The 18,733-nt window shown below is 38.6% G+C and overlaps 2 protein-coding genes across 5 annotated transcripts; one reads left to right on the forward strand and one right to left on the reverse strand.

Annotated features, from left to right (window-relative positions):
* Nucleotides 1-1,068: 1,068 nt before the first annotated feature.
* LOC129928864 (RNA-binding protein 25-like) lies at nt 1,069-10,232 on the forward strand. Its single transcript, XM_056045340.1, has 4 exons — nt 1,069-1,146; nt 5,696-6,509; nt 8,662-8,904; nt 10,061-10,232. Exons 2-4 carry the CDS (start codon nt 5,781-5,783, stop codon nt 10,100-10,102), a joined length of 1,014 nt encoding a protein of 337 aa, XP_055901315.1. The 5' UTR covers nt 1,069-1,146; nt 5,696-5,780; the 3' UTR covers nt 10,103-10,232.
* A 3,630-nt stretch (nt 10,233-13,862) lies between these two features.
* Nucleotides 13,863-18,476, reverse strand: LOC106076599 (trichohyalin-like). 4 transcript variants are annotated; one of them, XM_056045109.1, is made up of 4 exons: nt 18,431-18,476; nt 15,583-16,779; nt 14,931-15,173; nt 13,863-14,048 (listed from the first exon to the last, which is right to left on the reverse strand). In XM_056045109.1, the coding sequence occupies exons 2-4, from the start codon at nt 16,687-16,689 to the stop codon at nt 14,007-14,009; spliced, it is 1,392 nt and encodes a 463-aa protein (XP_055901084.1). In that variant the 5' UTR covers nt 16,690-16,779; nt 18,431-18,476; the 3' UTR covers nt 13,863-14,006. The 4 variants fall into 4 exon arrangements, with proteins under 4 accessions (XP_055901084.1, XP_055901083.1, XP_055901085.1 ...); XM_056045108.1 differs by having other exon boundaries at nt 18,383-18,449; XM_056045110.1 differs by lacking the exon at nt 18,431-18,476 and adding an exon at nt 18,067-18,328 and having other exon boundaries at nt 15,634-16,779.
* Nucleotides 18,477-18,733: the final 257 nt, after the last annotated feature.

Consider the following 18,733-nt stretch of genomic DNA (forward strand, 5'->3'; position numbering starts at 1 on the left):
CCTGTTACTATATGGTCAGCAGAGACTAAGATCGTCAATTCACAGGTTTGTGACTTAAATCAATGCGCTAAATAAGTTCAATATAATAAATACATTTTAACGAGCAAACCAAAAAGAAAAACTTTACAAACAGATAACTCCTCTAGTTTAAATCGTATGGTGCGATTATTTCGCTTTTAATAACAAAGAAATTTGAGATTAAAAAAAAACATTGCCTGGTCTCTTTTTTTTCTGCACAATCGGATTCAATGTCAATTGTAAGCAACATTGGTTTTCCAGAAGGACCACTGGAGATGTGTTACCAAAACAAAGGCCACTAATTCTGTCCCCAAAGAGAATGTAGTTTTAGAGAAACTCGCAGATAATAACACTGAGAACAAAAGAGAAGCAAAACAATTGTCACCTACACACCTTTAAAATAAGATAAGATATGATAATTTTATTGGTTCAAACAAATGAAAATTCAGTTTAACTGTGTCGGATGAGATAAAATATGTAGGCTAGGACTCAGCTAGGTCATAATGCGGCCCTCGAAAGAAAAAGGTTGCCCAACCTTGGTCTAGTTAGATCTAGATAGGTGCCGACCTTAGCCCTATGCCATGCGTCCTTATTTTAACTCTGTCTCTTCGGGAAGCCATTGGCTGCCAGAAGATGATGCCTACTTACGTAACTTAATGCCGGCCGTCATGACAGCGGGTCCTTTTCTGTCATATCCATATTTTTTTTTTCTCAGAAACGAACCTAGCCAATTCGTTCGGATCATATTCAAGCCAATTCTATCCTATCCGATCCGAGCAAAGGCGGAATAGATCAATCCTGTTGGACTAAATTGTATCGAAATCGATAGGATTACGGGCACGTCATGTTCTAAATTGTTCCGATGTGCCAAAACTCAAAACTCAAACTCAAACTCTCATCTGATCAGATCAGAATAAGTCCGAAAGAGAAATCCTAGATTATAACCAGCTTCAAAAAGTAGCCATATATTTTTCAATTTTTTTTTTTAAATATTATGTTTGTTCTAATTAAATCTTTTTGCGCACGGGAAGCAAATGATATAATTTTGTGATAGCAGATGAACATTGTGTGAACGGAAGTGAACATTCCAAAGATGACATCTCACTAGCGTTGTACATCTAGATCTAGGTAGGTAGTCTAGAATCTAGATCTTTATTAATGTACACTTTGAGCCCATGTCGGGCCATGTAAAAGAAGTTACACAGTGCTCTAAAAAAAAAATATGATTATACAAGTGTTTGCATTGTGTAGAAATTGTGTCACAGTAGTACAGTCAAATTCAATTAATTAACAACAATTAAGATTTAATTCATTTATGTTTAGATCTAATCTAGCCTGCTTTTATCTATAATCTTAGAATAACTATCTAAGTTTTAGATCTTGTTTTAAAAAAATAAAAATATATCTAGACTACAAGACATTACAAAGCAGTAGAGATTTATTTTTCTATTAATAACATCTGTTTATGAAGTCTATATTGTTTAGTTATTTGTTGAAAAGCAGTAAAATCAGTGTTACGTGTGTGTTCCTAGGTACAACCGTTAGGCCCTACTTAGGAAGATAATAAACGTTTGAAATAAACCAATCGTCAAAGTAGGTCTCAACCCTGACCTGCAAACATCGCAGCCTGTGGGCACCGGAGACCAATAGTTCGTTGACACGTCACATGCTTGTTCGTTCGAGTTACCCTGCCTCATCGTGGCGTCCGGGTTGATATGATCGTGAGAAGGGACGATGAGGACAAAGGGTAGCCAAACAAAGCTTCCGTGGGAGTGACTAAGAGGATATGAGAGCATCCTCATTGCACTGTGCTCCCACAGCATTTGTCAACGTCTAGGCGCCGTCCCTCAAGGGTCCGTTACATAAAGGGCTTGCCCCGCATGTCAGCCTGGTAGATCAAAGAAAAATGGCAGCAGGTCCTTGTGTACGCTGGAAGCTAACGTCAAACTAAACATGAGTTTAGCCACGAGTCTCACCCCTCACGCCCAACAGAACGGTGTATGCGAGGTGTACACCGTTCGTCCAGGCCGGTAGAAGGGAGCTCTTGTTCGCGTTTGGCTGGCCTTAGGGTTCCAAGTGCGATGCACAACTCTACACGACAATTTCAAATGGTTCGTACGAGGTGGCAACGAGCTATTGGTTGCGACGCTGCAGGTCAGAGTAGAGGCCCAATAGACCGTGTTTTTCAACCAATACCCCAGTACCCATTGGACTTAAGACTAAGTTGTAATTCATAGAGGATTAAAGTTAAAACATAGAAACGAGAAAATAGATTCCATCGATAGGCGACCTCAAGATTATTGGCAAAGTATCCTAGTGGTTAACTACTCGGCCATCACTTAACAGAAAATAATACGTAATTAGGTCAACGTAGGAGGCTCGATGTGTCTTTTGAACAGGTGCACACTTGGCTTAAACCTTCTGGTACAATGAGTAGACCAGACCGAGAGGACGCATGGTGGGAGATCTGCCGTGCGGAACAGGCCGTCCTAGCCCAGTTCCGAGTCGGACACTGTCCAATTGGCGCGTACTTTGTGAAAGGCGAACTACGATTCACGGTGCCGACACTGCGTCGAGGACGATGAAACAGTAAACCACATTCTTTACGAATGTCGAGTTTTGTATGAGGGACGATTGGGACAAGGAAATGAGAGAGAGAGAGTACTGTTCCATGTGCGGCATTAGGGCTGTTTTTGTACGGGGACAAGGTGACCTTACAACTCACTGCCCGCTTCCTCTTCCGAGCTCTAAGGCAGTAATTCTCAGCATGGTTCGCTACTAATGGGGTTTCTGATTCGGTATAAAGAAGCTTGAAATAGTAAGCTCAACCCCTTAACCAAGTCTTACCAAAATTGACTATGAGTTATCCAGTATAAGCATCAATTAACGTGGGTACACACAGGGCTGGCCTTACGTAATTGGAGGCTCCCGGGGAAGTAAATAGAAAAATTAAAAGTTTAAAGAGAAAAATACGCAAAAAAAAGATAAATCGTCCTGCATCAAGATCTATAGCTAAATCAACAAATAAGTTAAATTCATATTGCGCCGATAGCACCACAATAGAGATATAACGTTTCGACATTTCACCAAAAGAAAAAAAAACGTATATATAGTCTACCAAATAAATAGAAACATTCTCGAGTAAACTTATAGTAGAGGCTTGAGGCTAGGCTAGTGACCTGGAGACATGGGCGTAGCCAGGATTTTTTTTCGGGGGGGGGGGGGGGGGGTTGGGGGGGATTTTTTTTCTCCCCCCCCCCCCCGACAACCCCCCCCCCCCCCCGGCGAAATTTTGTTTTCATATGTATTTATGTGTGTGTGTGTACACACTCTTTATTACATTCTGACCCTTCATTCTTTCGGAAGACGTTTAATGTGCCCTAGAATAGGTTCTTCCTGGAGTTAGTGGAAAAATTGTAAATTCCATGCCATTATTAGCAATGGGGTCTGGGTGAGCGCCAAGCACTATTTCTGATATTGAAAGTCAACAAAATGCATATTCTGAGGTATCTACAGTGCATTTTCCTGCTATTAAAAATTTCTATTTTAAAATCCTATTGTGCTTTTCTTACTGACTTAGATCCTCCCGCGCCCTTCGGCGCATTTGCCGTCAAGCTGTTTCCATAAAAGTGTAGACTCGCCGATATTACTAGCAAGGGGGTCTGGGGGAGCGCTAGGAGCTCCCCAGCGAGGGGCGAAGCCCCGCCGCCAAGCACTATTTCTGGTATTGAAAGCCAACAAAATGCATATTCTGAGGTATCTACACTGCATTTTCCTGCTATTAAAAAGTTTTATTTTAAAAACCTAATGTGCTATTCTTACTGACTTAGATCCTCCCGCGCCGTTCGGCGCATTTGCCGTCAAGCTGTATCCATAAAAATCTGTCACTGGTAATGTCTGAAGCCTCTTCCCACCAGCCATGAGGATCTCCATGAATGAGTGGCGTCAAGTTGTACTAGGATATCATTGCAACTCTTCTTATGCGTAATTCATTTTGTCAGAGAACATGTTCCGCAAACCTCATGAGTCGCTCTCTCACAATCTTACTAAGGGGTCGACTACCAGTTCGGCATAGGATTTCCTTGATTTAGACTCGAGCTCTATAACTGACTCCTAAAATCTGTCTTAGCCATTTTTGTTGAGCCACATTTAGTGTTTTTCAATTTCGACAGATGACTATTCACTGCAGTTTATTAATGGAGCCCTGCCACTGGTAAAAATGTGTAACCTCTCTTGAATACGCTCTTGGAATTAAGTGACTGTAGTTTGCTTTAGATTTTATATCGAAAAGAGAAGTTTTATCGTCAAAATAATCTGTTGGGGGTTTTCCACCTCAAAATGCTCTGTAGGGGGATTTTAAACTCAAAACCATCTGGAGGGGTTTTAAACTTAAAAAAAAAAAGCCATCTGTAGAAGAGGGGTTTCAACTCAAAACCCCCAATTGGAATGGATTGTGTAATTTGCTTTTTTTTATATTGAAGAGGTATTTTTAACATCAAACCCCTCTGAATGGGGGTTTAAACTCAAAACCCTTTTTGGCAACGCTCATAGCATTTTGAGTGCGTAATTTACTTTTTTTCTTACACTGAAGATGTATTTTTTAGCCTTAAACCCCCTGGCGGGGGGTTTAAACTCAAAACCCCTTTGGCTACGCTCATAGATATAAGAGTGAGTAATTTGCTTTTATTTATATTGAAGAGGTACTTTTTAGCTTCAAACTCCACTGGAGGGGAGTTTAAACTCAAAACCCCTTTGACTACACTCATAACATTTTGAGTGTATAATTTGCTTTGTTTTTATTATTAAAGAGGTATTTTTTACCTTCAAACCCCGCTGAAGTGGGATTTAAACTCAAAACTGAGTCAAAACCCATTTAGCTACGCTCATAACATTTTGAGTGCGTAATTAGGTTGTTTTTTTTATGTTGAAGAGGGGGTTTATCGTAAATTTTAGAGGGGCTTTTAAAATCAAAATCTTTCTTAACTGTGCTCTTGGAATTAGGGGATTTTCGTTTGCATTTTTTTTGTTTTGTTTTATAGAAGAATTAACTACAAAACCCCAGGTAGGGGGTTTAAAACTAAAAACCCCTGGTAGTGGTTTTTAAACTAAAAACCCCTGGTAGGGGGTTTTAAACTCGAACCCCTCTGGTAGGTGTTTTAAACTCGAACCCCCCTGGAAGGGGTTTTTAAAACTCGAACCCCCCTGGTAGGGGGTTTTAAACTCAAAACCCCTTTGGTTATGCTGGGGCAAGTGATGGTTTAGTATTAAAATCTCACCTAAAATAAACAAAATCAAAGCAAAAAATCAGTCACTAAATTCCGATTCCCCCCCCCCCCCGGTGGGGGAGGGATTTCATTTCGGGGGGGGGGTTTGAACCCCAACCCCCCCCCCCTGGCTACGCCCATGCATGGAGACATATAGATTTCTTAGGTTTGATTTTGATCCGTCTTAATCCACAATTCTTAGAGCCCTGGGCGATTCCCCTACCGATCGGAGTCTCCAGGCGGCTGCCTAGTTTGCCTATGCCTAAGGCCGGCCCTGGTATACATTACAGTGATCAATTAACATAAACTCTCTACTTCTCTAAATCTAAATCGTTTGAAACATTCATTTTAAAATTGAAGAAAAAAGACCTTCTGCGGGTAAGAATGACTGATCCAACTTGTGTTTGTTTCAGCTTGCGAGGTCGACCTCAAGATTGTCGCCAGCGTTGGGGCATGAAGAGACGCGAGAACTGATCGGACTGCAGATTCAAAGAGAGGATGGATAGAGACGCGAATCCAATACGAGACATGAATAATTGGCGCTGGAATCAGGAGGAGTCTGATAATGAGGAAGAGGCTGAACATAACGGCGCTGGGGATGAAGAGGACATCATTGCGCCTGAACGTAACATCGAGCGGGCTCAACAAGACAGAGACCGTGCAATGCGGGCCCTACTGCGGATAGAGAGGGCGAGGGAGCGGAGGGAGAGGGCGAGAGAGCGGGGGGAGCAAGCGAGAGAGCGGGGGGAGCAAGCGAGGGAGCGGGGGGAGCAAGCGAGGGAGCGGGTGGAGCGGGCAAGAGAGCGTGCTGAGGGCGAAAGCGAGAGTGCTGAGCAACAGAGAGACCGTTCTGAGGATAACAGAGAGCAGTTCAGAGACCGGCCTAGAGACTGGTCTAGACAGCGGTCCAGATCGCGGTCCCGAGATTTGCCTCCACGACATCAAGGGAGCCCTCAAGGAGATCGTCCCCAGGTTGTAGCTCAGCCTGCAAGAGCGCGGCCTTATGATGTACTAGAGCGAGCTCAACTAGACCGAGAACGAGCCGAGCCGGACAGAGCGAGCGCACGTGACGGAGAAAGGGCTGAACGTGACAGAGAGATGGTTGAGCGTGACAGGGAGAGAGCTGAGCGTCTTCAGGTCCTGTTTGCATTAGAATCTGACAATGATGAAGAAGAGGAATGGTATACACTCAGAGACGATGCACTTGGATATCGCATTGGGATATTGGTGAGTAGTTTCAATAAACAAACAAGAATAATTCTGAGTAGAAAAAAGTTTAAAGAATCTTATTGTTAAAAAATTAGCGCACAACTTAAAAACATCGTTCGATAGTGTCGACCCTGGGAAGGTACTGGGCTTTGTCCGGGAGGTGGGGGTTGTCTACGAAGATTTGATTTGTGAAATTATGACCATAAAATATTTACAAATGATTTATACTAAATTATTAAATTTTTACTAAGTTTACTACTCCAAATACTTATAAACCATGCTTTTAATGATTTAACTGTATGGAATTCAGCTCTGGTGATATGAAGGGAGAGTCATGAAGGATTACGGGCACGACATGGCCTAAATTGTGCCGATGTGCCAAAAAATCAAACTCAAACTAAAATGTTGTGTTCTATAACATCAATATTTAAAAATAATTTAGATAATTTTATCATAAGACTTGTTATAGGTTATTAATATTTTCATTAATATCATCTATATACTAAAGTAGAAAGTAAGGCGTATATATGTATGTATGTATGTATGTATGTATGTATGTATGTATGTATGTATGTATGTATGTATGTATGTTACGAATAGAAATCAAAACCGTTTGACCAATCTTGATAAAACTTGGCATAAATGTTCCTTGGGTACTAAAGACCGTGATGTATGTATTGTAGCTCTAAAACAAACTTAAGATCCTAAAAAAAATTGACCAACTCTATGAAAGCATTATAACTTCATCGATCTAGGCCATGTTAACCATATTTACATGAAAAGATCTAAGGATCTAGATCTAGATCTTATTTTAGAAACTACACTTTGCGCAGATAGTTTTTCACTTTGACACATGAAAATACAAAATATAGTCTATTGATTTCATTATTTTAAAAAACTAACCTTCAAATGTGTGTTTCGAATGCATTTTTTTTACATAAATTTATTCCTTATATCTGCGAATTTATAATTCCTGACGAACATTCTTTCATTAGACATTACAAACAAATCTCTCTATTCCTAGGTCTAAAAACGAATTCCACTCTAGGATGATACAACTTCTCTTGGCAAAGATAGTTTTGTAATTAAACACATAAACATATTAATTATAGTCCATTCATTTCATATTTTAATTAAATTAACATTCAAATTTGTTTTTCTAAAGCATTTTTACATTAATCTACATTCGTTCGCCAATGTTTTCATAAAAAAATTGAATTCAAGTCAATTAGCTATTTTTAGTTCCATTCATAATTTTATTTTATTCATGAATTCATGCATTCGTTTTACTTATAACATTATTATTTCTTTGTTTCTAATGCACTATACCAGTGATTACATAAGCAATACGAAAGTTAAGACCCGCGGGCAGCGGCTAATATCTGTCTAGTACAAAATATAGCTAGTGTTATGATCTTATTCTTTATGCAGTGCTGTGTTGAACTGGAATTAGTATAGTCAAGATCAAGATCGTACTCCAAGTTATGTAAAAAAATATATTAGTTTAGTGTATTGTACCAGTAGTATAGCCCCCTTCAACCTTGAAGTGACTATAGATCCTCTCATTTAAATTAAATAAACGCCTGGGTATTACCTATGATCGGAACGAGGTCAACCAAACAGCAGTCACCCTCTCCCTCTCCCTATTGAACGTCAAGTGCCGATACAGTTTGGAATAAGTGGCGTCGCTATTTCTGCACTGTGTAAGTCAGAGGCTCAGGTTCTCTCAAGGCCTTTCCCATATTTGGTTTGGTCGAAAGGCAACAGAGGTGTCAATAGAATTTTCCTTTTCCTAGGTGGGCATCTATCCAAGGCTAATGAGCCCTCGTTCCTAAGACTTAATGGTTTAGATGTCAGTGTCCCGCCTTTGCTCATTCTCTAGTGATAATAGTTCCGCTGGGCCTAATGTGTGAGCCATACGAAAAGTACAGGGATCGGACTGTCTGTGGGAGACTTAAAAATAAAATACGTAAAGATAAAATGATACAATGATAAAATAAAGAAAAAAAAAGATAAAATAGTTGTTCTACTTGTTGAGATTAGCTTAACACACTGTAAATATCCAACTCACCAAAACTCTATTGATAGTCCAAAATACTGTAATACTTCAGTTTAACGACATGTATATATACATACAATAAACTCTGATTGAAATCGATGTTGTTTTAAGGGCTACTCAATTCATAGCATTGATTCAAGGCCTGAAACACCGGAACCTCCACGTTTGACAAAGTCAGAAATTGATGTCCTCCCAACGGCCGTGCACAACAGGGACAGGATCTCCGACGGAGAGGAGGCCTCTTCAGATGTTCGATGCTCAATCTGTCTGAAGGATTTTGAGACGGGTGACCAGAAGCGTATATTGCCCTGTGTTCACAATTTCCATACAGAGTGTGGTGACAAATGGCTCAGGGTAAGATTGGGTTAAATATATTAAATATTAACCTTTACACCTAAGTTATCTTAGATCAGTACGTAACCCATGCACATTGTAAAGTATACCGTATAGACCTTGTGGTCTATAGGGCAGATGATGTACATGCACATAGCCTGACATAAAATTCGCCCTATTCGTTTTTTTTTTTTTTTTATGTTCAGTATCATTTTTTTTGTAATATTAAATTTGTAAAATTACATCGCAAACCTATGTCTGGTACTTATGACTGTTTAGAAGTTTTACAAATACATCAGAAAAAAAAGTACCTATAGGGCGTTGTGGACGAACGATAAAGCGCTTGGCTTATGAACGGAGAGAGGATTCGATTGCAGGGGAAAAACTAGAATTTCGACTTCGGGATCTTCGGGGCGCCCTTAAATCCACTCAACAGTAATAAAAAAAAGGAAAGTTCCCCTTTCAGACCATGTGGTCTATAGGGCAGATGGTGTAAAGGTCATCTGTTTCTGTGGCCCACGGTTTTACGAGTATGTCTTGTGGCCAGTACAACACCCAACCGCCTTTACTTTCCCCGACTAATGTTGGGTATCCATTAGAGTTGGGTAGTGCCCAAGATCATGGAATTGAAAATCACAGTCTTCACCAGGATTCGAACCTGGGGCTCGGTTCGGAAGCCAAGCGCTTTACCGCTCAGCCCCTCACCTCCAATGAGCTGAGACATCTCTTCCATTGCAACACATTCAAGAAGAACATCGACTTGCTCAAAACTTTCTTAGATCATTTTTTTTTTCATCTACTATGCGCTTAGCGCCATAGTTATGGCCCGTAAGTGTAAACAGCGCTATAGAAAGGAAATTTTAAATTATAAAATGTGTGGAGTGGCCCAAAGCGCTAGGTTTCCGAACAGGGAGGTGGTTCAAGTTCTAATTTCATTCCGGATTTCTAATTGCAACTTTTGATGTCGCGGGTAAATTGTGTGTTCTATGTGCGGCCCTCTTTCCAAAACTGCATGAGCACAAGCACATTAATGACATCATTTTAGGAGTTGAAACATGTTTTCACGACAATCATTGTTTCGTCTATTATCTTTAATTAATTCATTGTATTACAGACGACAAGTTTTGAGTTTCAACAACAACAAAAAAATTCACAATTTTATTTTGCGCTATTTCAGATGAACGCCACCTGTCCTGTTTGCCGACATCTAGTCAAGTAGTAAACTCCTGGCCAGTACTTGCACATCTAATGTGGCGCTGGGAGTTAATAATGTTCTTTTTGTAAAAAGATGCTTATCTTATATAACGACATCCATCAACAGTAAACTCATTAAACTGAACGGCTATCTATTCTGTTTGTTGTATGTTCTTGTTTACACAATACGTTCTACTTCTCATGTTTAGTAAAATTTCTTTGCAAGTGTTCAACTCTAAGTATGAATGAATTGACACCCTGCTCGTTAACCGTTGGGTAAGAAACAGATGACCTTAACATCATCTGCCCTATGGATCGGAAGGTCTGAAAGGAGAACTTTACATAAATTAAAGTAAGAAGAATGAATTGCTTCCGCTCATTTACAGTCTCTTATATCACACTAAATAACATTGTTGCAGTATAGCAAGGCCGATCTCAGGCATATGTAAACTAAGCAGCCCCATAATCCTCTAATTGGTGGGGGCCTTTCACAGGACTAATATAAAATGAGAAATAATAACTACACTTGGATGAGATCTCAAATATTTAAAAAGTAAAAAGATTTATTCAATTTCTAAGTCTATAACTTTCTAGATACATTGTTTAAGTATTGAATTCAAGTTATTTCATTCATTTTCAACAAATACTGTAGGAGTAGATACGACTTAAAGCTACCTTAAAAAATCCAATATGGCGGCGTTTCCATGGCAACCAAAAATTTTTAAAAGATTTTTTTTTACATTTTTTACATTAGATTAACTCCATATATATGTATACCAAATATGAATGCATTTGGTTAAAAAATAAAAAAATAGCCTCATGTGGTCCTCCTCCCCTAGATTAAAAGATTTATTTATTTATTTATATCGTCCAGTAGTACTGTAAATGTACTTTACAGAAGATAAAAATGTGTATTTATAACTATATTGCAAAATAATAATTATGAGACGAGAGTGCACTATTTTTTATGTTCATTTACTAGATCTCGATCTAAAAATTAAATTATATGTTACATAGGTTAGGGTTGACTTCTTTTATCTACTTAACACAGCGGTTCTCAATCGTTTAGGCTCGGCGACCCCTTTTACAACCCCCCACTCTGCCGCGACCCCCCCCCCAGCACACACACACAGCAATAGAAGAACAGACAATAGCAATTCATTTTTCGATTGTCTTTGGCGACCTCTGGAAAATCGTCAATCGACCCCCAAATGGGTCCCGACCCAAAGGTTGAGAACCCCTGACTTAAAAAAAACAACGCCTTGATCCAACTTTCTAAAAAATTTTCATGACATTTTTTGTAGTTTTAAAAAGTCTCCATGTCCAGTCTAGATATAGGATATATATGTCTATGGTTGAGCCATGAAGAGAGTTATATATATAGATAGAGAAATGGTTCGTTCATGATTCATAAGATTTGTAGCACAGAGATGGGCCATGTCTTGAGTTAGCTTCCACCACACAGTTCAAGGGCTGTGTTCTCTCGTGCCGCCACTGTCTTGCACTACTAGAATGTGCGTTACTCTATCTGAAATAGATCTATCTCACAATGATACTAAACCCACGAATCAGGAGTCGATTCCTCCTTCTGGAAACGACTTCCTTTAACTCTAATGCAAAGCACAACTTGGCTCCTGGGTTATACTATAGAGCTTCTTAATAACGAGACTATTTCTCAGACCTCAGTTTATAAGGTTGTTTATGTCTCAGATCTCAGTTTATGAGGTTGTTATGTTTCAGACCTCAGTATATGAGGTTGTTTATGTCTCAGACCTCAGTTTATGAGGTTGTTTATGTCTCAGACCTCAGTTTATGAGGTTGTTTATGTCTCAGATCTCAGTTTATGAGGTTGTTTATGTCTCAGATCTCAGTTTATGAGGTTGTTTATGTCTCAGATCTCAGTTTATGAGGTTGTTATGTTTCAGACCTCAGTATATGAGGTTGTTTATGTCTCAGATCTCAGTTTATGAGGTTGTTTATGTCTCAGACCTCAGTTTATGTGGTTGTTTATGTCTCAGACCTCAGTTTATGAGGTTGTTTATGTCTCAGATCTCAGTTTATGAGGTTATTTATGTCTCAGATCTCAGTTTATGAGGTTGTTTATGTCTCAGACCTCAGTTTATGAGGTTGTTTATGTCTCAGACCTCAGTTTATGAGGTTGTTTATGTCTCAGACCTCAGTTTATGAGGTTGTTTATGTCTCAGACCTCAGTATATGAGGTTGTTTTGTGGCCAGCAAAACGATAAAGTACTTTTAGGTACTACTAGAACTGGGAGTCCAGATATCCCGAAATTCAAACTCCCAGTCTTCACCGAGATTCATCTTTGGTACAAAGCTCAGATCAACAAAGTCTGTCTCGTACACGTTTTGGACACGTTCTTTGTCACACTTTCCATGCTCGGATCAAGTTGAGATTTTGCACAAATATTCAATACCCCTTACAAAAAACGAATCAAGAAAATATTAACTAATTAATTAATTAATTAATGAGACATTGCTCTTTCAGTCCTTTACTCTGTTATACAACAATGTCTTTTCGCTTGTTGTAAAATATACAAGTTAAATCAAGGTTACAAAGACAGAAGTGGTCCACTCAGGCAGGTAAAAAGGCAGAATATTAGATACTATGCACTACAAACTATCAACAACCACAACCCCATCATCACCAATACTAAAAGAAGATACGTATAAGCTTTGAGAGTGTTGACGATACTATTGTCTTGTTGAGCCGACTGACGCCATTAAACTATCGAATGTATATGCATGTTACTATTTTTACATTGCTAATATTCATATGTATTCAATGTTATGAAGTTATGGTTCAATGTGAACCTAGCCTAAACGATGTTATTGATTGATTATTTCATTTATATTATTGTTTTGTAAAGGAATAATCATTCAAAGCCTCAAGAATGAAACCTTAACCTTCGGAGTGTATGTATCTTGTTGTTACTATACTTCACTTCTAACAAAAGAATCAAGGCCTATTCATTCTTGTTTTAAATTATACTCAACTTATGTAGAGACCAACTGCATTCTGTTTTAAACAAAACAATTAAAAGTTCCTTGTAAAATACAAAAATACTTAATTTAGCATTAAACAATTTTATAACATTATTTTAAAAAGATTAACACCTATCGCATAAATTAATAACACTGTAATGAAAAAAAAAATTCCTCCCTTATTAATGTAGCCTTACCTTATTTTACTATTAATAGTCAAAAATGGTGTATTTTTATGCAAACACTGCTTTCATAGTTAATTTTAGAAATCAAACTATTAGCTTTTAGAAAACTAAAAAGTAGCCGTTGAACATTAAAAGTCAGACAGACCATACTAAAGTAATGGCTTCTATTTCCTTCTCACCGGCCTCTAAAAAGGAAATCGTGTGTATTCATATGTAAAAAATGCAGTTTTTATTGGAATCTTGGAAAGATTTAGATTTATTAGATCTAAAGCCTGCTTCTCTCGAGAAACAACTATTGATTATCTCATACATACACACTAACAGGTAATAGGTATGTCAGCCGCACCTACCTAATCAAAGCCTCATAATTTACTTTCGTAACTTCAAAATGGGAAACCAGATTCAAATTGCAACTGACCCGTATCATTTTAAACTTTAGCGGCATAGCGCATTTTAAAATTAAATTTTATGTGGAGTAAGCAACATACTCTTTTTGCTCCTATCTAATTCTTACTTACAGTTAAACACTTGCAAATACATTTTACTAAACATTAACAAATAAAAGAGAATTATGTACATAAAAAAACAACACAAATAATTAATTCATGGCCGTTTAATATTAATGACTTAATGGTCGATGGATGGTGTTAAATAATACAAGCATACTGTTAATAGAGCCTATTTAAAGTTCCAAGAGCTTTCATAGTAACATTAGAAGTGCAAGTACTGGCCAGGTGTTTACTACTTGACTAGATGTCGGCAAACAGGACACGTGGCGTTCCTCTGAAATAGTTTGTAATATTAGTTACAAAGCTTATATCAACTCACGATGTTTTGTCTGTCTATCTCTCGGTCTGTCTGTCTGGTACAACGTTTAAACACGTTATTTTCCCACACTTATTCTCGGATCAAGTTAAAACTTTGCACAATTAATCATTGGCGTAGACAATACATGAACCTACAAACTATATAGCTAATTAGTCAATTGATTATTGGTTAATAAGTATTTTGATCGATACCAACAAAGGGAAGTAATCCTTAAGTGTTCACATATAAGGCTAAATAGTCGGATTTTATCCCTTTAAAAAAAGTGTACACATTATTTCTTTCACACGAATTCTTGAATCAAGATCGAACTTTGAAGAATTCTATATTGTACATAACAAAGCATGAATTAATTACAAAATCAACCATTTAGTCAATTAATTTTTGGTAGTACATTTTTTTGTTTGATATTGAAAAGTGAAATAACCTTTTTTATTATTGAGTGCGGAGTTCTTCCCTTTGAAAGCTTTGTTGTATTTTTTAAAATGATTTTTACTTTATTTAGTTTGTTTATTGATATGATCACAACATACAGGTAGGAGAAGTCGTCAGTGATCTTGTTGACGTGCCCTAGTCAAGGAGTAGCGCTGATACAGTGTGACAGAGTAAGGAACATACAAGGTTTGAGCACAGTTTGGTGTTTGCTCTAATAGGCAGAAGTCGCTCACGTCGCAATACACATGGAACTCCTGGCAGTTATCTTCTTAGATTTGTCCGATTTTCTTCATTTTTTTTTTACATCTTTTTTTTGGAAACCTCTTAATCCATTTTTGAACATACTTTCTTGGTGTAAACAAATGTCAAGGTGCTAAATACTAAAGACATTTAACCCGATCTTACCCTGAGCCATTTGTCTGCACATTCTGTGTGGAAATTGTGAATACATGGCAATATACGCTTCTGGTCACCAGTCTCGAAATCCTTCAGACAGATTGTGCATCGAACATCTGAAGAGGCCGCTTCTCCGTCGGAGGGTCTGTCCCTATTGTGCACTGCCGTCGGGAGGACATCAAGTTCTGACTTTGTCAAACCTAGAGGTCCTGGTATTGTGGACCTTGAAGATAATCTTTGCGTAGAAGAGCCCTAAGTATGAAATCAATGATACTTATATTCATAGTATCTATTTACAGTCATTCATTGAATACGAAAAGTAATTGCCTTGTTTTCCTTGTGGGATTTCTCTTTTTTTTATTATTGTAGTCATTGGGGAGCTTAGTTTTCAGCCCCTTAGGGTAAGACAGGGTCACAGATTGTTTTGTAAGATTAGTTTTCGTTGTTACGATACTCAACACATCGTCTCTTAAGTCAAGATACTCACCACATCGTCTCTTAAGTCAAGATACTCACCACATCGTCTCTTAAGTCAAGATACTCACCATACCGTCTTTTAAGTCAAGATACTCAACTAATCGTCTCTTAAGACAAGATACTCAACACATCGTCTCTTAAGACAAGATACTCACCATACCGTCTTTTAAGTCAAGATACTCACCACTTCGTCTCTTATTACTAACACTGCTTCTTCAATATCAGGCTCTAGTACCTGGAGACGTTGAGCCCTCTCTCTGCGACGTTCAGCTGCTCTTTCTCTGCGACGTTCAGCTCTTTCTCTGCCACGTTCGGCCATTTGTCTGCTACGTTCGGCCATTTCTCTGCCACGTTCGGCTATTTCCCTGACATGTTCGGCCATTTCTCTGACACGTTCGGATATTTCCCTGACACGTTCGGCCATTTCTCTGCCAAGTCCGGCTATTTCACTGAAAAGTTCAGCTCTTGCTCTGACACTTTCGGCTTGGGATCTGTCGCTTTGAGATCGTTCTCTGACAACTACTCCCTGTTCAACTACATCAGAAGAACGCCCTAATGCCTGTTCAACTACATCAGAAGAACGCCCTAATGCCTGTTCAACAACATCAGAAGAACGCCCTAATGTCTGTTCAACTACATCAGAAGAACGCCCTAATGCCTGTTCAACAACATCAGAAGAACGCCCTAATGCCTGTTCAACAACATCAGAAGAACGCCCTAATGCCTGTTCAACTACATCAGAAGAACGCCCTAATGCTTGTTCAACAACATCAGAAGAACGCCCTAATGCCTGTTCAACAACATCAGAAGAACGCCCTAATGCCTGTTCAACTACATCAGAAGAACGCATTACAGCACTCTCAATTACGTCGTAAATCCGCTCTGTCGGTTCTCTGATATGCCCAGTGCCAACTCTGTCTAGGTGAAGACGTTCTCTATCGCGTTCAGACCTCTCTCTGGACCTCTCTCCGGACCTCTCACTGGACCTCTCTCTGTAATGATCACTCTCTAAAGGCAGTCTAAACCGCTCCCTATTACGCAAGTAACGTTCTCTGTCTTGCTGAGCTCGTTGGATGTCTCTTTCAGGTAAATTGATACCTTCAGGTAAATTGATACCTTCAGGTAAATTGATACCTTCAGGAAAATTGATACCTTCAGGTAAATTGATACCTAAATTGATGCCTTCTTCACCCATTTCGACGTCACATTTAGCCTCCTCCTCATCATTAGACTCCTGCTGATTCCAGCTAAAATTATCGGGATCTCTCAATGGATTCACGTCTCTATCCATCCTCTTTTTAACTTTCAATACGATCAGTTCTGGCGTCTTGTCCCTACCATGCTACAACTCTGGGGATAATCTTGAGGTCGACCTTGCAAGCTGAAACAAACACATGATGGATCAGCCATTTACATCCCGGCAGAATGTCTTTAGGTGGGATTTAATCAATAGAAAGTCTCTACTTAGGGCAAAGCTATTGTACCTTAGAATACACATGTAACCCAATTTAACTTGCAGTCCTTGGCAAATAACAAGACTTGTTCATATAAATAGAAGTATGAATAACTGCTACAATGGATAAGCAAAATATTTAAATATGCTCTTTAAAAAAAAACGTATGTAAAGGGGAAGACCTAAATTTCCCTTATTTGATATAAAAAAATGATTAAGAAATTGACTAATTAAGTATGAGTATTTTTCTTTACTGATTCATGTTTTGTTTGGTACAATGAATAATTGTTAAAAGTATTAACTTGATCGGAGAATGCGTTAGAGGGAAATAGCATTGACACTTATTTGAGGAGACAAAACCCAATACAATTCAACCATATCTATAAATATTAAAGTATTAGCTTCTCTTGTTACTTTTAAACGGAATAATGAATGACAGTAATTAAATATCTAATTGGTTATTTTTTTTAAAATGAATCGTATCTTATCTATCTCAAAGAACAATGGTGCAAAGTTTCAGCTTGATCCGAGCATGGGTGTGAGAGAAATAACGTGTAAACCATAAGCATAATAAGATTTGCGATGGCGTAGAAGCCATTACAAGGAAAGCGCACACATGGGCATGCTAGTACAAACTTGGCGCTACACTTTCATGGAGGTCCTTAGAGCAGCTGGAAAAAGGCTTCAGATATTGCCAGTGACAGATTTTTGGGGAAACAGCTTGCCGCCCAAAGCGCCGAAAGGCGCGGGAGGATCTAAATCAGTAAGAATAGCACATTAGGTTTTTGAAATAAAATCTTTTCGTAGCAGGATAATGCACCTTAGATACCCCAGAATATGCATTTCGTTTGCTTTCGATACCGGAAGTAGTGTTTGGCGGCGGAGCTTCACCCAGACTAGGGCTGGTTAGGGTGGGGGGTCAACAATTTTTTCACTAACTCCTGGAAGAACATATTCTAGGGTACACATTAGTAAACGTCTTCCGAAAAAAATGAAGGGTCATCAAAATTTAATGAAGATTAATTTATACACACACACACACACACAAACACACTTATATATATATATATATTTGGCGCGGAGGGAAGAGTAAAAATCCCCCCAAACCCCCCTGCCCCGAAAAAAATCCTGGCTACGCCCATGGTGTACACTTATTACAAGACATATAGACAGATAGAGAGACAGAGATATAAGCTATGTAAAAATGAATTCTACCTTCTATGTCAGCTACATCTAGTCCCATTTATTATTGGATAGATGGCTGTTATTGTATAAAGTTGACTGTGGCTGAATCACCATTCAAATAGTTTACAATTTTTATTTAGCTTTTTGTAATTTCCGATTCATTCATCATACGAAAGAGACCCAAAACTGAGACTACTAATTTAGATCTAGATGAAGAGCGCTACAAAGATTCTGATTCTAGTCTATCTGTAAAGCTAAAATGATACTTAGATTTATTGACTACCTACAAAGACTCGGATTCTAGTCTATCTGTAAAGCTAAAATGATACTTAGATTTATAGACTACCTATATATAGAGTGCTAGTAGACTCAAATTGTTCACTGCAGTACCTACCTAGATGTGGTGCGCTACGATGCCATGTTTGTGAAAACCATTTCCGTTTACTTTAGGTTTGCCGCACGGACCTATATATATGTCAATGGTTTACCGCTATGGCACACCTATAGAACTATATCTATACTAGCATCAACCATCGGCTTCGCCCGTCAATTTGGTCCCAGGCCATCATCATCATCATCAAATTCCTTTTGAGTGAGGGCTTGAGAGGCTTAAATCCTCTCTTGCAAAAGCCCTCAACAGAAACCCTGCTGTCTTGCGTAGTGCGTACAGGTCACCATACAGGTCGAGAGTTTTTGG

The sequence above is a fragment of the Biomphalaria glabrata genome, chromosome 10 (genome assembly GCF_947242115.1).
Source record: "Biomphalaria glabrata chromosome 10, xgBioGlab47.1, whole genome shotgun sequence".
Classification (NCBI taxonomy): Eukaryota; Metazoa; Mollusca; class Gastropoda; family Planorbidae; genus Biomphalaria; species Biomphalaria glabrata.